This window comes from Poromitra crassiceps, assembly GCF_964638095.1.
Source record: "Poromitra crassiceps genome assembly, chromosome: 17".
Classification (NCBI taxonomy): Eukaryota; Metazoa; Chordata; class Actinopteri; order Beryciformes; family Melamphaidae; genus Poromitra; species Poromitra crassiceps.
Window position 1 is genome coordinate 23634442 of NC_139635.1, and position 20859 is coordinate 23655300.

Consider the following 20859-nt stretch of genomic DNA (forward strand, 5'->3'; position numbering starts at 1 on the left):
GCTCCACACACAATCAGCATCCATTAGTCCCTTGAGCTGAATAGATGCCATGAGCTGCAGTTTTATAAACATTTACCAGGAAATCATCACATTTACTGTAACATTCACTCATTGATGTTATTTTGTTATTTCATTCAGAAAGTCCTGCTGCCATTTGCCAACGTAAACACAAATCTAACCTGAAGGAGAGGTTTCAATGTTTGTTTGAAGGCATTGCAAAAGCAGGAAACCCAACAGTTCTAAACCAGATCTACACAGAGCATTACCTCACAGTGGGAGGGAGTGGAGAGGTCAATGATGAACATGAGGTCAGACAGATTGAAACAGCATCCAGGAAACCAAGACCAGAAGCACCAATCAAATGTGAAGATGTCTTTAGAGATAAACCTTTCAAAACATTGATGACAAAGGGAGTGGCTGGCATTGGGAAAACAGTCTTAACACAGAAGTTCACTCTGGACTGGGCTGAAGACCAAGCCAACCAAGATATACAGTTCATATTTCCATTCACTTTCCGAGAGCTGAATCTGCTGAAAGAGAAAAGGCTCAGCTTGGTGGAACTTCTTCATCACTTCTTTCCTGAGACCAAAGAAGCAGGAATCTGCAGGTTTGACAAGAACCACATTGTGTTCATCTTTGATGGTCTGGATGAGTGTCGACTTCCTCTAGACTTCCAGAACAACAAGATCCTGACTGATGTCACAGAGTCAACCTCAGTGGACGTGCTGCTCACAAACCTCATCAAGGGGAGACTGCTTCCCTTTGCTCGCATCTGGATGACCACACGACCTGCAGCAGCCAATCAGATCCCTCCTGAGTGTGTTGACATGGTGACAGAGGTGAGAGGCTTCACTGACCAACAGAAGAATGAGTACTTCAGGAAGAGATTCAGAGATGAAGAGCAGGCAAGCAGAATCATCTCCCACATCAAGACTTCACGAAGCCTCCACATCATGTGCCACATCCCCGTCTTCTGCTGGATCACTGCTACAGTTCTGGACCATGTGTTGAGAACAGATGAAAGAGGAAACCTGCCCAAGACCCTGACTGAGATGTACATCCACTTCCTGGTGGTTCAGTCCAAACAAGGGAATGCCAAGTATCGTGGGAGAGCTGTTACAGATCCACTCTGGAATACAGAGACCATAAACATGATGATCTCTCTGGGAAAACTGGCTTTTGAGCAGCTGGAGAAGGGCAACCTGATCTTCTATGAAGCCGATCTGACAGAGTGTGGCATTGATATCACAGCAGCCTCAGTGTACTCAGGAGTGTTCACACAGATCTTTAAAGAGGAGTGTGGGCTGTACCAGGACAAGATGTTCTGCTTTATCCATCTGAGCGTTCAGGAGTTTCTGGCTGCTGTTCATGTCTTTCTGTTATTCATCAACTCTGGTGTCAATTTACTGAGTGAAAAACAGTTAACACCTTTCCTGATATTGAGTGATACATTTTATGTAAAACATCTCTACCAGAATGCTGTGGACAAGGCCTTAAAAAGTCCTAATGGACACATGGACTTGTTCCTCCGTTTCCTCCTGGGACTTTCACTGGAGACCAATCAGACTCTCCTGCAGATACAGCCAAGAAGTAGCTCACATACCAATCAGGAAACAGTCCAGTACATCAAGGAGAAAATCAGAGAAGATCCATCTCCAGAGAGAAGCATCAATCTGTTCCACTGTCTGAATGAGCTGAATGACCATTCTCTAGTGCAGGAGATCCAACAGTACCTGAGATCAGGAAGTTTATCTACAGCCAGACTCTCCCCTGCTCAGTGGTCAGCTCTGGTCTTCATCTTACTGTCATCAGAAGAAGAACTGGACGTGTTTGACCTGAAGAAATACTCTGCTTCAGAGGAGGCTCTTCTGAGGCTGCTGCCAGTGGTCAAAACCTCCAATAAATCTGTGTAAGTGCCTGAGTAACTGGATAGAAATAGTGAAAATGATATTCTATACAAAAGAGCAATACTTCCAATGTTATTGTTTGTTTTGTTTGTTACTGTATTATTTTCTCCTTCAGGCTGAGTTGTTGTCAGTTGTCAAATAGAAGCTGTGAAGCTCTGGCCTCAGTTCTCAGCTCCCACTCCTCTAGTCTGAGAGAGCTGGACCTGAGTAACAACATCCTGGAAGATTCCGGAGTGAAGCTGCTCTCTGCTGGACTACAGAGTCCACACTGTAGACTGGAGACTCTCAGGTAAGATCAGAGTATGATGGTTTGTGTAACAATATATTGTCACTAGAACATTGCATGCTGGTTTATTTGTGGTAAGACATGTGCGATATAAACCTGCATTATACCAAGTATTATGTTTTATTATTATTTTTAATGATATTAGAAGGGTCGGAAGAGTTAGAGTCATCCGTGTTTGACCTCTGACACAACAAATTAATAAACATCTATTTTGTCAGGTTGGATCAAAACAAGCTGACAGAGAAATGCTGTCCGGAGTTGTCATCAGGTCTTAGCTCCCAGTTTTCTACTCTGAGAGAGCTGGATCTGAGTAACAACAACGTGCAGGATTCAGGAGTGAAGCTGCTCTCTGCTGGACTAGGGAGTCCACACTGTAGACTTGAGACTCTCAGGTAAGATCAGAGTATGATGGTTTGTGTAACAATATATTGTCACTACAGTCATACATGTTTAACCTCAACAAATTAATAAACATCTATTTTGTCAGGTTGGATCAAAACAAGCTGACAGAGAAATGCTGTCCGGAGTTGTCATCAGTTCTTAGCTCCCAGTTTTCTACTCTGAGAGAGCTGGATCTGAGTAACAACAACGTGCAGGATTCAGGAGTGAAGCTGCTCTCTGCTGGACTGGGGAGTCCACACTGTAGACTTGAGACTCTCAGGTAAGATCAGAGTATGATGGTTTGTGTAACAATATATTGTCACTACAGTCATACATGTTTAACCTCAACAAATTAATAAACATCTATTTTGTCAGGTTGGATCAAAACAAGCTGACAGAGAAATGCTGTCAGGGGTTGTCATCAGTTCTTAGCACCAGATCATCTTGTCTGAGAGAGCTGAACCTGAGTAACAACGATGTGCAGGATTCAGGAGTGAAGCTGCTCTCTGCGGGACTGGGCAGTCCACAATGTAGACTGGAGATTCTCGGGTTAGTATTACTGATACTGTTAAAGAGATTACAGTTTAAATTCTGGCTTATAAGCACAATAATGTCAGTGAAGTGAGTGGAGAACTCTTATTGGAAAGTTGAAAGAGGAAGATCTGCAAGTGTCCAGGCCCTTATGGCTCATACAGACTACAAGATCCTCGTTGGGTCATCCGTCTCTGTTCCTTTCACACTATACAACTGTCTGTCTTGTAATCAGGAGTCTTTGGGCTCTATCATCGCAATGGCGGTAATTTTCTATTAGCGCTAGTTTTGCGCTGGAATAGCGATGCACAAAGCCCTAATTGTGCGCATGTCGGCCCGCTGTGCTTCGCGTTATCTCGGTGCAAACCTCCATAGGCGTTAATGCCCAAAACAGTATTCACACGTGTGAGCTCATGTCCAGTCCACGGGCAATGCCCAAGCCTGCGCACATATCCACTGAAGTACTTGTTGTGAGGAATGAGGAAATGCCATTTCCTGATATAACAGTGCTTGTCCCTCATCTAGCAAAGTCTTCTGCAGGCTCACCGGAATGAGTTTTGAAATGGAGGGACAATAAAATGTCCCCCCACCGACATGATTGCAAGTTCTTGGTAAATGACACAATAACGTCATAATGACATAAGTGTACCACAAGCCACCTAGTGTTTTGGACGTGTACCGCAGCCAACGCGCAGAGTTACGTTCGAGTATGCACAGTCTCGCTGTCGCTGCTAGTCAGTGGCAAGGGTGCGCAGAACCCTGTCAGCACCTTCAAGACCCCCGCTGGGCGGGGGTCTTGAAAACTCCACTTTTGAAAAACTTTCCACTTCCGCTCACCTCCAGCGAGCAGAAACCCGCACAGAGTATAAAAGCTCCATATCATACCATATCATATATGTACTTATCTCTCTGTGTGTGTGTGTGTGTGTAGGCTGTCAGGCTGTCTGCTCACAGAGGAAGGCTGTGCTTCTCTGGCGTCAGCTCTGAGCTCCAACCCCTCCCATCTGAGAGAGCTGGACCTGAGCTACAATCATCCAGGAGCCTCAGGAGAGCTGCTCTCTGCTGGACTGGAGGATCCACACTGGAGACTGGACTCTCTCAGGTATGGACAGGCAAAATCTGCTAGAAGGCTGAGAGTCACACACATTTTCTCTGTCACACTGAGAAGAGGAGGAATATTAAAGACATAAAACAACAAAAATAGACACCTACACAGAGCTTTGTGTATTACTAAGATGTACTACAATAAAAAATAACATTATAAAGGTAAGCCATTGTTGAGAAAAATCCATTCAATGATCCTTGCCAAGAAAGTTTGTTTTCTGTTGTTCTTGCTGAGTGAAAAGCCATGGCTAACGTTAAAGGGATACGCCAACATCTTCACTTCACTGTGCGTGCATTAGAAAGTGTGTTTCACTCCTCAGTCCTCACTGCTAACGTTAGTTAGATAGCACTACAATGGCAGTCTATGGTACCGCCATTCAGTGTCCCAAAATACACATTCTAACAGCGCCAGAAACACTCACATGTACATGTTGTGAAACGGCCATTTTCGAAGTAAATCTATTCACCTTAAGCAGGCCCGCCCACTTGACCCATTGTATCACGACTTCCTGTTCAAAAGGCCAGCTGTTTTACCTGCTCAAACTAGTCTGACTCACCTGGTCAAACCTAGTTTAACTCACATTATGTGTCACAGGTCTATGAGTCACAGGAAGTGTAAATACAATCGGAACCTCCGATTGTATTTACACTTCCTGTTAGTCTCTGAAGCCTTCTGAATAAAGTGAATAGGGAGAAGAAATAGCAAGAGGGTTCCCTCCAATGAGAATTAGTTCCTCGTTTAACTGGGGCACATGTGTGCACATGCTCAGCCAGTCACTCATCCAGAGGCGGAGCGCCCACAGTCTGGCTGCCTCTGTTGAGGTGAGCTCAGGCTGAGGACAAACCTGGGAGAAGGAAATCGATTTTCTTTAAATGCGTGTTTCACAAATCCGATCATGGCAGTTCTTTGTATGTACATCAAACACATTAAGCTCATATTTTTGTATCTGTTGGGGAGCTATTTCCAACAAATTTTACAAGATTGATGGGGCTGGGGAACTGTTTGTCCGTGCTGGCCATCCTGGCTGCAGACACAGTAGGGGTTGAACATGCAGAGACCGCAACATTTACACTGGATACACTGCATAGGGCAGGTATCCTGCTAGTTATAATTAAGATGTGTTAAAAGAAAATGATTAAAATTCCTTCAGAGTGGATAAAGATCTTTAACAATTTTAAAAGAAGATATTTGAAAAAAGGATAAAGAAGTTTTAAAATCTTGAAGAATATAGGATAAAGATGTCTAACATTTTTTGAACTCATTGTTATGCCAGACCATAGGCGAAGTTTGAACTTTAGGGTTGAGGGAGCAGAAAAAATTTAGAGGAAAATTAATAATTAGGATAGCAGCAGGTACATTTATCCTGACTAATATCCCCAATGAGAGCAGGTTCCACGGCCAGTCTCGTTAGAGCATTCTGTGCGCAGAATGACAAGACGATTCTCCTATAGGTCAATTCTGTGACGTGTGTGAGCTGAATAAGCACATGCCCTTCCTACTAGGCATAATACTCCCAAGTGATGGTGTAACATTACGTTAGACTACGTGGGCTGCTGTGGACACCAGAGCAGCCCAGGCTGCAGTAGGCTAGTAGGCTACTGTTTATAGTTTCTGGAGTCCACATGGACTCGGACTGGAGAGAGAGGATCGAGAGAGAGAGAGAGAGAGAGAGAGAGACAGAGAGGAGCAAAGTAACATTAAGTAGCCTGCAGATCTGACAAGCGTGTAGCCTAACCAAATGAGAAAGTTGTTAAAAGGAGAGACCTACCGGTATGAGTGCTTGAGCACTGAGCAGCAGTGTAGCGTACGTTTAAATGTACAGCATGGTAATTGCCTGTCATGGGTGCGCATGCGAGATGCCCGTGCAGGCGGTTGCATCACCACAGTAATGGAATTTAGACCAGCTGCAGCTAGAACTTTGGTGTAGTTCAGTGTGATTTCCCACACATTCAATATGATTCGGTATGATGTATTGAAATTATTTCTTATCACTCTGTCTTCTTGGTCACCCCCCCCCCCCCTTGTCTTAAATGCAAGGTAAAATGCAAATGAAGTAGTCACATGATCAAATGTTTCATTCTCTCTTTAACGTTTCCATCATCAAAGCGATTCTGCTCATCTGACTTTGTTTATTCCTCCAGAGTGGACCATGATGCAGTGCAGTGGTTGAAACCAGGTCTGAGGAAATGTAAGTATGAATTTAGTTTGATTCATGAAAACAAAGTAACACATTATACTAACAAAAATACTGGAAGAGTGCAGATCTCCACCAGGTGCCGCTATGCCTAACCATAACCTAACCTGACGATCCTCAAATGGCTCATTTCCACCACATATAAGAGCACAGTACAGCTCTACTCTACCTGGCCTTACTCGGCTCTATTTGATATAGACTGTTTCCATAGCAAGTTTACTCGCCTCCGCCCACACCTGAGGCCTGTACTACGAAGCTAGTTTAACAGATCCACGATAAGTCCCTTTGATCTGGTTTGACTGAACAGGATCAAAGCTATCTAGTTAACTGATACTACGACGCTGGTTTTCTACTAGGTAAGTGGACCTGGGATCTGCCTGTGCACGCGCACGTTTTTCGCTCGTGCACAGGCGCGCGTCCACGCGAAAGAGGTGCGCTAGCCAATCACATTATGAACAGCTGAGTTGATCCACGCCCACACCCATTTCCACACCCATTTCCTCGTTCAAAGCGCAGTGCATGTGTCGTCTCTTAAGGCAGTGGTGTGTGAAAAGTATGTTCAGAAATATGCAGAAAAAGGGTCGAGAGGCGAATGTCAGGTCTCAAAAAACAGGGTTTATTTGAAGAAAATAGACTTGCATTCAAAGGACAAGATGGCTGGAAAAAATAACCACCGAGAGAAAATCAGAATATGCTCTGTCTGTTCTTGGCGCGCATCGACTTAAATAAACTATGACTCTCCTCTGCTCCTCCTCTCAAGGCTCCACCCCTCCAGACTACCTGACCATTCACAGCTCTCGCTGTCTCTCCCTCTGTCCAATCAAAAGCTTCTCCAGAAATGTATATGTGCTTAGCTCTCCGTGTGTTTCAGTGTGTACCCTTTTGTTTCTCTTCCTGCATTTTATCTCACCTTGCATCTTGTCTCCTCCTTTGAACAAAGGCTAACCAAATGCTCTCCCTATTCAGCTCTCTCTCCCCCCAAAGACCCCCCTTTCTCTAACCTTTCAAGTTCCTTGCCCAGAGCCCCCTCTTCTGCTCCTCTCTGCCCTTAAGACAATACAGCTGCTGTTTTTGTGTGTGTGTGCCTCTCCCTTCCTGCGTTTGAGTGTGTAAAGGTGTGACTTCTCCTGTCTTCCATCCTTTGATAGCAATCAATGCCTTTTGTTCTAACTTTAAGTGTCCCTGCATTTTATTACTTTCTTCCCCTCATCTGCTAGTCTCAGGGAGCCGGACTGTCTCCCCTCTTGTTCCCTCTGCTCCTAGTCAGTTAAAGGCCAGTACTAATCTGTTCTTCATACATCCTAACTTAATATTTAAGAATAAAAGACAACTACAATATACTATAAGATAGTATCCCTAATTATGATAGGCAGTGGGCAGACAGTGGGCCGCTGATATACCACATGCCCCCCTTGCTAATGAAAAAAATACATTAGCACAAAAAGTCAGATTGTTAACTTACTAAGGGTATGTTTAATACTAGGCTATCCAACTAATCTCTAATCCTAAATCCTATTTTCTTTTCTCTCATTTGTCCTTAAAACATGCCATTTTCACTCAAACAATCCCCATCTCTCCTATTTATTGCTATTTATCATCGATCCTCGATTTGGGATCTTACTTAAATTCCCACACACAGGGATTACTTAAAGTAAGGTAAAACTACTTCATTTTTTTCTTTTAACTCTTAGCTCATTTTGTTCTCAAATAACCTCCTAAGAAGATCAAACATTTCCTCTCTACTTTTCCACATGCTCTGCAAAGAGAAACACTGATCATCTCCCACTTCTTCTCCATCGCTCCAATCATTTTTCTCTTTGCCAAGAATGCATCATTGCAGGATTTTCATAGATATGTCCAATCTCCTTTAAACATTAGTGAGGTATAATCTTCAATTCTGGCCAAATAATCACTCTTTCTAGAAAAAGTGCAAAAAAGACCAGTGAGATTATTACGCCTATCAAAGCAACCTTCAGCCAATTCGTTGCCATTTCCACATGCATTAAATTCTCTATTTTACGCCAGACTTTTATCATTTTGACTATAGTTCTGAGACCTTCAAAAATAAGTCCAATTATTATAATCAACATTTTCCTATTTACTTACCATCCAAATTGTTGTCAATTCAATTCAAATTAACCTATATCACTAATTTTACAAATCTATATCTACTAGAGAAAATCTCTCTTAACTCATACAGTTTTAGTCTATAATCACAGTTATCAACATTCTTAAACATTCTCTTCCCACTATTACACACATCAAAAAATATAAAAACCTGTAAATCTAAAAACATAAAAATCTGCAACCTTTAACTTCTTCAGATTCCATTGTGTTCCTCAAAAACCCCTGTTATCTTTTAACCCCCAAAGTTTCCCAAGTCCAGCTCCAGGAGAGTGCCCCCAGTGCTTATCCAGGGTCAATTGTCCCTTGTTAAGTCTCTGAGTCCTTGTAACCCCCAGACAGCAATATTCTGGACACTCCTGGTTCCTCTTCGGCAATTTCCTGAAACCAGAAAAAACAACCAGTATCTTGCCCCGACAAATTTTGAGGATAACACATTGGTATTTTTCTCTAAATCAATCATGCTCCCTCTAAATCGGACATGCTCATTCCATTTTAGCGACTCTCCACATTAGCCTCTTTAAACAGTAACCTTTTCCCCTCTTTGGTTTCCCTTAAACAATATTTATTTACAATAGAAGCATATGCCTCCTTTTCATTTCCCTTATTAATTTTCTCTAAGTCTCTATTTATGGCTGAGAGTATCTCTGATTTAGTTACACACTAAGTCACCTCTCACACATTTTGAGGTCTCTATATACATCAGTTGACACTCATACATTCCCCTCCATTCAGTTTAATCAATTCACAACCTCCACTTCTATGTAAATTAAACTTCATAACAACATCTTAAAAAAGTAAAAAGAACAATAATTTCCACACAATTTTTCTCTTTGAAATAACCCATGCAACTCATTTCAACAGGTTTTTCCTTTTTCTATTTTTTTCTTTTTTCCTCCTTCCCCCCTTTAAACTCACCTCAAGCCCACCTCTCACTTCTCTACTCTTTCTAAGGCCTCCTACTCAGGCTATTGTTCTCCCATAAACTGAAACAAAACATCTCCCACAGCCACAAAAATCCCCCTCTCAAAAGAACCCATCTCCATAACAGACATGACAACCAATGAACCAAATCATAATTGAATCTCCCCAATTTCATATGACTACATTAAATAATCACTTGATGTGTCCTACCACATCATAGCAGACTTTTCACATTAAACTCAATCATCGCGTGCACTCAATGACCAATTTTAACAGAATGTACTGCTAATCTATAATTTCAAAGTTGTCAAACCCCTTAAATTTATGAATCAACCCCAACATATAACACTCTTGTTACCCCTTCAATTCCCATACATGCTTCATAGTTATTCATGTTCATATCCACCTTGATGTTCTTCCATTTTTTCCCTTTACCTGGGCCGGGCCCTCAAAAATAATCATCATCAGATGCTTGTACATACTTACCACTCACCACAACTGTAGAATTATTATTTCATACCCCCCTTGTTCCTTCTCTAATGTCACAAAAATCCCCCAAAAACCTCTATTTAACAAATTTTTGAATCATTCATTGTGTACTCAGCTCTCAGTTTGCTTGTTGCAAATTATCTGCTTTTTCCCACTATTTTTCCATTCATTTTTAGACCACCACTCATTCACACTGAAAAAGATGTCACAAATGAAATCCCACTCATTCACTTCACTCCTTCTATAATAAGACACACTCTCTTTTTTGTACTACACCTCAAAAAATAACTCTCTGCATTTGCCACACCATCTGTTCCACATACTCCCTCGAATATGAATCAACCTTCTATCACCCATCTGTCGCCAATCAACTTCCTCTGACCCTCTTTAATTACCATCCTATAAATCATGACATCACAAATCATAAATCATCATTCACTCCCCTCTCTTCAACATACCATCGCTTTCATCAAAAATGTTTCTCATTACCAACTCCCCCAAACACATTCTCTCTCTCAAACCATCTGAGACATGTCCAAATAATATACCAACAACCCACTCAGATCCTATCTGCATCCTTCCCCCAACTAAATGCATTCATTTATCAACAATAACATTATCCTCCATCAGATAGATTTCACAACCGGCATCAACCATCACTCATGCAGTAAGAATCCTATCTATCTCATATCACACTCAAATCAACTCAAATATCCTGAAACTTATAGCATGCAAAATCAACCATTCACACCCCCATGTAATAATCTTCCTCATTATGTTTTATTATACTGCAATCCCCCTCTCTCTCTGAGCATGGTGTCGACCTCAATTCACGCAGTTCACTCAAACGACAGGCTATTAGTGCCAACGGAAGTATTTCTATCCAATTTAGCCCCTTTTTTCCCCCAAATTCTCACTAGACGGTTTTTTAAAGCACCCCATATAAACATAATTTTTGCAAGAGCATTTTGATAACTCTGTCCACAGATTCATGACCCTTTGTCCAAGGTAACTCAATCTAATATCCCCCAACTAGGAATGATCTCTTTATACAGAAACTTAGCCACTGAGTGTACATACTTGTGTTTCATCAGACAGGCCTCCACCCATCTGCTATATTTGTCAATAACCACTAACATATATCTCTTCCCCCCCACTGGCTTCACCACATCACAGTCATTTAACCATTAAATCTCGCATTGGCCCATTTGGTGTTGAAATATGCCCTAGATGAACTAGAACTCCTCTCCCCTCACTCTGGATACATCTAACTTATGTGCTGCACATTTAGCTATCACTATCTCTTTAGGCTTCATCATAACTTGTAGCAACTTCATAATCTGCACACTGTGTTGTATTGGTGAGCCATCAGTTTTCTTAAACCCACACTCTCCCACACTGCTCCAAAAAGATGACAGACTGAATGTGCATACCCCAAGTCTATATGTATAATCACTCTCTTACCTTCTGCCAAACTACATGCTTCTGTCAGAGCTATTAATTCTGCTAATTACTGCCCTCATTGCTCCTATGTTTCCTATTCATAATCCTCAGCTACCCTCAAAGTCACATATGACAGATCCCCTCCTATGCTATACTCTCTCTTCAAGAAAGTCATCTTTGTTTATCTTCATTGCTACCCCCCTTTCTGTATGAATGAACTCTCTGTACAGCTCAGCAGCTGCCGAACGAGATATGTGATTAGTAACCCTACTGTAAATCACTTTATGTATGCTGATGATTTGATTATCCTGCCTCCAAATAATACTGGTTTCCAACAATTGCTGAATATCTGTTCTAACTATGTAGGTCTTCTTGATGTAAAATACAATGCTAAAAAGAGTGTCACTATAATCTACAGAACCAGAAATGACAAGAATCTCTCCCTTCCCTCCTTTTTATCCTGTCTGGGCAGGTACTAGCAGTTTGCTGTCCAACTAAATATTTGGGTCATATTATAACTGCTCAAATGAGTAATGATAATGACATATACAAACAGAGGCATATACTGTATGCTCAAGCTAACATGCTGAGGAAGAAGTTCTAATTTTCTCAGATGATGTAAAGGTAAACCTGCTTAGAGCCCACTGTACTCCTCTATATACTCCCCCCCTCTAGGTCAAGTAAAAGCAGACTAGCATTAAAACCTCCAGATTGCTCATAACGACTGCCTGAGGATCCTTCTTAGGAAGCCAAGGTGTAATACCACTAACAAAATGTTTTATGGAACAGGAGTGAGCACCTTTCATGTCCTATTGAGAAACCTGATGTATAAGTTTATCTGTCGTCTGAATATGTCTCAGAATATGCTCATTATGTTGCTGTCTCAGCCTAATCTCAGTGACATTAAATACCTGCCTTCCTCTAAAACATTGGTACAGTGCCTTATCGTAGTATTGTTGTTTTGCTAGTGTTCTTACTGTGTTGCTTACCTTGTTTTACCTATATTATATATTTCTTATTGGACCTCGTCTCTAACAATACAGTAATGATGATGATGTTGTCACCAGCAGCTAAAAATAATTCTCTGATGTTCTTCTACTCTAGTGCATCTCTCCTTAACATAGCCACTGGAATATTATCTAAACAAGTATTGGTATTCTTCTCTGTTGCTTAAGTTACAACTCCACTAGTGAGTGGACAATATCAGCTGCTTAATCCACGCCCTCTCTAGTTCTAATGCAGGTGAACGCTGCTCCACTATCAGCCATTACTTCTAAAAGCTAACCCTTAATGCTCACACTAACAATAGGCTCCAAATCTAAACTGATCACCAGCCGATACCTCCCACTCTCTATTCAATAAACCTCCCTATTGGTATGCTCCTCCTCCAACTGGTCCCCTGTAGGAGTTTACCAGCCCCATGCCTTGTTGCCCCTGCTGCATCCCACCATAACCTCCCCTCTGGTTGCCTCTATAACTTCCTCTACCGTTCAGCCCCCTCCTCACTCTCTCACAGTCACGTACCAAGTGTCCCAACAACCCACATGCAAAACATCTCATCTGCCTCACTCCCTGGTCATAACTCCCTCTAATTAAGTTCCCTCTAACTCCCCCTCTCCACTGCTGCTGAGGCGCTGCAAAAGGCCACGGATATCCCATTCGACCTATTACCTGTGTCTGAGCTTGAATCGGACCTTGTGGCATCGATCGACTATTGGACTGCACTACTGCTTGTTTCCTGTCTTTCTCTTGGCTATCTGTCAAGTGTATCACATACTCTAAGTTCCTTCCTCTCACCACCATCGGCTCCATCTTTCCCTCTCCTCTATTCTCACTTCTCAGACTGTGGGCTCTATTCTCCCACAGGCCATCGGCGCTATTACGGGCCTTAACCGCAAAAAAACGTGCCTTGCGCCTGTTTCGGCAAGATAGCAATAGGCTTTAGGCTGCCAAATGCGCTTTAGGCCGAATGGGCGTGGCGCAGTCCCAAAGTGGGCGTGTCGGCGCTAAATACCAGCCTAGTCATATCTTGGGAGCTGGCCTACATTTAGCGCTTTGCGCTTTTCAAAAGCAGGCCTATTCTTTGCCTTCACTGCTTCTTCTCTGTCACCCTTCTCTCTCTCTCTCTCTGAGTTCCCAGCATGCATTGTGTTTCTTCATTTCGCTACTAAATAGCCACCAAATGAGCCAAAATAGATATAAAAGGTAGTTCTAAATTAATGTGTAATGGTAACACAGCCTGCCATTGTCAACATTTCAATATTGGACCAAATAAAACCTCGAAATGAAAACACCACCCTATGTGAAACATATATGTCCTCCTGGGCATATATATACCCCTTGTCGAGTTAACGTGATTTAGAGAAGTAACAGCGGAACGCGCTTCGGAACGCGCTTCTAATGGCATCTGCTATACTGTGATGTCCGTCCAATAACTTGGCCCTATTTCACATTTAGTTTTACAATAAAAACACATTTATGCAATGACTTGACATAATGTAGGGTATATTTATGTGCATCATCCTTCCTGCAGCAGGCGAGAGAAAATGATATCTTTCTGGACAAACTTTCACCAATCTAATAGGCTATATTTTTCTAGCTGATGCATAGAACATTATTTTCACTTTGATCTTGCTATAGTGTAGCGTATTTACATGCTTGCAGTATTGAAACTGCAGTTAGATTGGTTTGAGAAGCATAATAATATGGAATAATAGCCTATAATGCAGACAGACAGGCTGGATGAAGGGGGGGGGGGGGGGGGGGGCAGAGCGTTTGGCTTTCGTCTGGTTTTGCGGGATCACTGGAATTGGAGCTAAAAAGGCAAGCATGCCATTCGTTTATTGCACTTATCCAATGAGCATGACGGTGCATAATTTGACGCCTAAAAGGCGTGGTTGTAATGCTTTGGGCTGCATCTAGCGCCAGCATGACGATATCAAGTGCGCCTTTCCACGCCCACTGCTTTGATCTGCGCCTGCCGCTCGGCCTAGAAACTGCGCCGATGCAACGATAGGGGCCTGTATCTCCTCTCAGCCTTCTTCACCCTAGCCTTCCTCTTATCTAATGCTTCCATGTCCTTTCTCATCCGCTGACGTTCTTTCTTACTGCTGGTTCCAGCTTCCATCTTTCCCTGTAGCTCCTCCCTTCTCTCCTCCAACTCCAATAGTTCTGCTCTAACTATCCTCAGCTTCTTTTCTGCTTCCTCATCCTCCTCTGAGTCTTCACTGCTACTAGTTATGGCACACGCACTCCCTTTCTTACTTCTGTCTCTCTCAACTCTAGACCCTCTCTTCTCTGTTCCAGCTAACAGCTTCCTCACCCCTGCTGCATCTCCTCCACACTCATCATCCCCCTCTAACTCAGGTGCTCTATCTCCACCTTTCCTACCCTCCCTCCTGTCCTTATTCTTTCTGTTCTCTTTCTTCCCCTCATCTGGGTATAGCCCAATAGCTGACTTACAATCCCCTGTCTCTATCACTCTGTCATGACCATCTGTCCTCTCATACCTCCCTTCCCTTCTGATAAGTGGCAACTGAGAATGGGTCACTACCTCACTCTCTCTCTCATATGGAGGTGTATTGCTCCTTTCTAAATGTGTAAATGGGGCGTCGACCTTTGTCATCAACATCCCTCTCTCCTCCAATTTCTTTAAAATAGCATCTGTCACTTCCTCTCTCCTGTCATCAGTCACCTTCAGCAATTTTTCTCCCTCTAAAAAGAACAACTGCAAAACAGCTAACTCCATCTCTCTCTTCATCTTCCTCTTCCTACCCTTCCTACCTCTGTTTTCTTCCACTTTGTGAGACTCAATCAGTACTTGTAATGTTTTAATTACCTCCAGGTCAAATGTCCCATTAGTTGGCCATGGATTTTTGATATCCAGCCATCTCTTGTTCCATTTGTCCGAGACACTAGCTATATTTCTTATTAATGGGCTATTCTGCTTCACTATCCCCACTGGAGTAAATGATTTCCCTGCTCCAACTCCCATTTTAAACAGTATTTACCCTCTAAACTCCCAAAATAAAATATCAGCTGCTCAAAACCCCACTATAAAAACACAACCTATTTAATGTGTACTATTATGTATTCTGTAAATATAAGTTTGCCAGTGGACCAATGCAAGATTCAATAATATCCTAAAGTGATGTAATTCACAACTCCGCCACCTATGGGAAGTACTACGAATTTGATCGTACAAATTTACACTATATCGTAATTACAATCAGACGTCAGCTGCTGCATTCACCTTTTGAGAAAAAGAAACAACTACTCAAATTGCTACCATACTATTTTACCAATACCTGAAAAAGGAATGGGAGAAAAAACACAGCCAAACAGTTTTCACCTCCTCTCGTTCCCTGGAAAAGAAAAACCCCCACCTTTCCCCACCAAAGTGTTTACACTCTGGCCTATGTCAACACTCTGTCAAAAGTGTCCTCTCACAATGAAACACTCGGTGCTCAGTCAATGACCAAAATTCCCCATCACTATGTAAATTAACAAAAATACATGTGTTCCTAAACCTATACGTCTCACCACAAATGTGAATGTAATTATGTGATTATAGTTTTAACGAATCTGTGGACAAAATTCTCACTCGCCTTTTCAATCAAAGACCTCTCGCACCCCGCTGACGGATTTCGATGACAAATGGAGATGTCGACCCAGTCTGAGCCTGTTGATTCAGCATCAATCAAACATCGTAGCCTCCATCCCCGTTTTCCTCAGCCGGAGACAAAAGACAAAAGACAAAAACATGTTCAATACACTATTGCTTAAATATCACATTAGACCAACTCATTCCAACATTCAACATTTAAATCATAAACCCAGTATATACCCTCATACTAAGTCCCACTTGACTTAGAGTTCTGGAACCACTATAATATTTTACAACATAGGAGACCACAACAACCCTCTAAACTAATGCAACCCTATAATGACATCATTTAATAACATTCCCAAAAAATCATTCAAATAGAAAGTCAGATCCACCCAAACATCCTAAATGTATTTACACAATCATGCAAATAACCAAACCTCTTTTAAACTCCATTACATATCAACCATTTAATCTAAAATCATTAAAAGACTTAATCTAATCCACCGCCTTCATCCCATCAATCTCTAGGTTACCTCTATTTATAATTATAATTAATTATTTATATTTTATTGCATTTCCTTTATCGCTATTCAATCTAATTATTGTTAGTGCTAACATGTAACATGCAAATGTGCATCCTTATAAGACGCGTCTGTTGTGAGTACATTTCTATGTGATACACTATTCATTTTACCCAGAAGATGGCGCTGTTACACTGGATATACCACAATCACCTATCTAAACCCAAGCTTCCATTCTCACACACACAGCCAGATACAGCAATGCTCCACGTAACCCAAGCTTGCATTATAATCGTGCTAAATTGTTTTTGTTTAGTTTTTGAAATATTCACCTTGAAAAAGTATTCAGAATTTAACCATTTAACACTACAAAAATAGACAAAAATATAAGCCCATTATCTACAGACCAATTATATGCCTATGTCACAATAACAACAAGTAGCGTCAGATGCGCAAAACGGGGGCAAAAAAACAGACTCCGCGCAGCCCTGTCAAGTAGTTTTCCAGTCGCCCGAAACTATTCGAGCTAGATTTGTCTTCGTGTTGTACATTGGGATGCCAAAATCGGAAAGCTATTGTAGGAGAGTATTCGGATCCGCCTATTCACACTTAGTTAATAAAATAATAAACGACCGAACCAGGCTGTAACATTATAATTTACCTAATTCTCCCCTCATATCCTGTTCTACGCAACTCGAGGGAACATACACAGCCTCGCACACATGCAATAGAACACAACACAACACTGAACAGTCTGTACACTATCTGCAAAGCAAGGACTAAAGTTTTACCAAATCCCGTCAACTCATACTGCTTTTAATGCTAACCGTAAATGTCTTTGGTTGCAAGCCGAAAGAGAAAATCGTTAAAACTGCCCAACTTTGCAGTGCTCTCTCATTTCATATCAGGCAAACTATAGGCTGCAGCCACATCACTCGGTTAGTTAACAACCAAGTAACATTAAATAATGTCTTTATTGAGTTGTGTGCATTATCAACATAACAATATCTCTTTGCAAGTTACAAAATAATTATCTACGCTATCCCCAGTTCTAAAGGAATGTACGATATGTATGGCTGGCCATAGGCTTGGCCAATCGACAGCGCCAGTGCGTATGCGTCTGTAAGACATATCCCATCAAACAACGTTAATTTCAATGCATATCATTGCTTATCACTAGGCGATAAGCTGTGGTAGTAGCAGACAACTGTATTTTAAACTAAACTATAACTATGTGTTTCAGATGAGCACAGGGCAGACCTGACAGCGGGGCTTTCACACAGTTCCCAATGTCTTATCAAAGCTAGACTGATGGGTTTTTTACGATGCGCGCAGCTCAATGTTGACCGGCTGTATAAGGGGTCTATAGCTATTATCATTACAAAAAGAGAAATAGTAATATAATACTGTAGCGAATCAGCAGTACACATACAGGGGTGAGCATTGGTAGTGTCTTGACTACAGATATGAACTGATGTGCGGGAGTGCTTTATTGGGGAACACTATGCTGTGGGGATACTTCCGGAGTGAACTGAGCATGCGCGTCAGTCTTCACACACTACTCGAAGGGAAAGCTGCTAGCTTTGAGCATGACAACCGCTGAGAGTTGTAATATAACTAACTGTGAATAAAGACCCTTGTACCATCAAGAAGCCTCTGCCTCATGAGATACCGGATACGTTACAATACTGTAAAAACACACTTAAAATTAGTCCGGATCTAATTCCCATGTCTTATTTTTAATGAATAGGTTCATATTAATTCGTATTAATATCAATCACCATAATGATCCATCACTGTATATCCCTTTATTTTACTTATAGCGTATATCACTGTGACTAAACTCTTGCTTATCCGTATACCCAACTTAAACCAACCAAATAATGCCATCAAAATGATTTAATTATACGCCTCACAACAGCGTTGTACTGATGCACCAGGCATGTTCCATGTTAACGTCAATTCACTCATTCACTCATTCACGTATCGTTCATATTCAGCTCTCATCCCCCAAACAGCCAGCAAGCACACATTATAGCGCTGTAAATAGTCACAATATTAACCACCAATGAATGCCTTTTCAAACCAAAACCAGTTAATAGCTAACTCAATGTATTCACTAGGCCACATGAGAGCCTTGCTAGCAATAGTTAGCTGCTAACCTTAGCATGCTATGAGCTAGCCACATTGACGCGTTAATGCTACATGCTTACGTGCCATGCCAGCTGGCGCTTGAGCCAACCTCCCACAACAGCCGACAATCTTAACTCCGCCTCCTAATATACACACTTGCAATCTCTACATCCACACACACTCAGTCCAGAAGCTCCTCACGACAACATCCATTCTTCAAGTGCCCACAAAAAGATCACCACACTACAACCATTCCGTCGCCATTTTCCCAACCACACTTTCACATTCGCGTTTTTCCTGAAAAATGTCCCACGCGGCTTCCCGTTTCTCCCATACGTTATCGCAAAGCCGCTTGGGAAATGTAGGCTCACTAGCAACATAACACTCCCACATCTTAAGCCATAACCAAACTTTTGCAAACACACACCACACACACTCACTTATTGATAAAACAACCACACAGCCACACAACTTCGATCTAAAGTTCCCTTTTTCAAACGCAGCTTCACATTTCATCACAAGCAGCAAGCTCAACACCCAGTCATACCTTACGCAAAACTTAGCCATTTCACTCCAGTCTCTCCAACCAATCACTTCCGGTCATTTCACATGTCCTTTCACCCACACTCTCTACGCACATACACTCACATTCAACCATCTATATTTAATCTCCAATCTCTCCTACTTAATGTAACAAATATCACCAACATCTGACTCCAAATGATACTCTAATTAAGTGCTATTTTCAACCACTTTCACACAACCCCGGCCGGGTTACGAACACTTACATTTAACAATACAAACAACATCACACAGCAACACATCACCAACGCGCATTTTCAACCTATTTATAAACACCATAATCTAAACTATTTCTTTCGTGTGACTTCTAATCAGTGAGTGCCAAATACACTCTTTTAGCTCTTATTTATCCAAACTTACACACGCATTTCCCAAATGGTTTGTGTGACCATCAATCTATTTAAAATCTGCGTTATCTCAGTTGCCTTTCCAAATAACTACACACATTTTAACTATCTCCTATAGGCAACCAACGGCTTCGGACCGCATTGCCTATATTGCCATAATTTGATCAATATTCGGGTCCATAAACAATGCCAATTAATATTTCTACTCAACTTGGAGGGCAGAGGCTAATTATTAATTGTTGTCCTAGTTTAATGTGTGCTATCATACACAGGCCCACCTGGCCTCATCTCCTGTCTTCCACGGACAGCGAGATAATTTAGTACAGTTTGCCATAGCCAAAAACTCGCACACAACATATATTATTGGGCAAACTTGTCGTCCTTATTCCCCTCCTTTTTTAACCATATTGTCCAACAACTCCCACACACCACCTGCGTGCTCATTTTTGAATAGGACTGTGTACTTACCGCAAGAAGCAGCTGAGCGACCCGCACTTGGCTGGCTCTTCCGTCCTGGAGCGTCTTCTCCGGGAGGTCCAAATTCATCACGTCGGCGGTCACCACTTGTCGTCTCTTAAGGCAGTGGTGTGTGAAAAGTATGTTCAGAAATATGCAGAAAAAGGGTCGAGAGGCGAATGTCAGGTCTCAAAAAACAGGGTTTATTTGAAGAAAATAGACTTGCATTCAAAGGACAAGATGGCTGGAAAAAATAACCACCGAGAGAAAATCAGAATATGCTCTGTCTGTTCTTGGCGCGCATCGACTTAAATAAACTATGACTCTCCTCTGCTCCTCCTCTCAAGGCTCCACCCCTCCAGACTACCTGACCATTCACAGCTCTCGCTGTCTCTCCCTCTGTCCAATCAAAAGCTTCTCCAGAAATGTATATGTGCTTAGCTCTCCTTGTGTTTCAGTGTGTACCCTTTTGTTTCTCTTCCTGCATTTTATCTCACCTTGCATCTTGTCTCCTCCTTTGAACAAAGGCTAACCAAATGCTCTCCCTATTCAGCTCTCTCTCCCCCCAAAGACCCCCCTTTCTCTAACCTTTCAAGTTCCTTGCCCAGAGCCCCCTCTTCTGCTCCTCTCTGCCCTTAAGACAATACAGCTGCTGTTTTTGTGTGTGTGTGCCTCTCCCTTCCTGCGTTTGAGTGTGTAAAGGTGTGACTTCTCCTGTCTTCCATCCTTTGATAGCAATCAATGCCTTTTGTTCTAACTTTAAGTGTCCCTGCATTTTATTACTTTCTTCCCCTCATCTGCTAGTCTCAGGGAGCCGGACTGTCTCC

General features: G+C 42.0%; 1 protein-coding gene across 1 annotated transcript in view; it reads left to right on the plus strand.

Annotated features, from left to right (window-relative positions):
- LOC310791947 (NACHT, LRR and PYD domains-containing protein 3-like) overlaps positions 1 to 20859 on the plus strand; it is a 48122-nt gene that overhangs the window by 10851 nt on the left and 16412 nt on the right. Inside the window, exons 4-10 of the mRNA XM_083653629.1 lie at positions 139 to 1909; positions 2023 to 2196; positions 2412 to 2585; positions 2681 to 2854; positions 2950 to 3123; positions 4037 to 4207; positions 6352 to 6398. Of these exons, the coding sequence (XP_083509755.1) occupies positions 139 to 1909; positions 2023 to 2196; positions 2412 to 2585; positions 2681 to 2854; positions 2950 to 3123; positions 4037 to 4207; positions 6352 to 6398 (2685 nt within the window). The remainder of the gene's footprint in view (positions 1 to 138; positions 1910 to 2022; positions 2197 to 2411; positions 2586 to 2680; positions 2855 to 2949; positions 3124 to 4036; positions 4208 to 6351; positions 6399 to 20859) is intronic.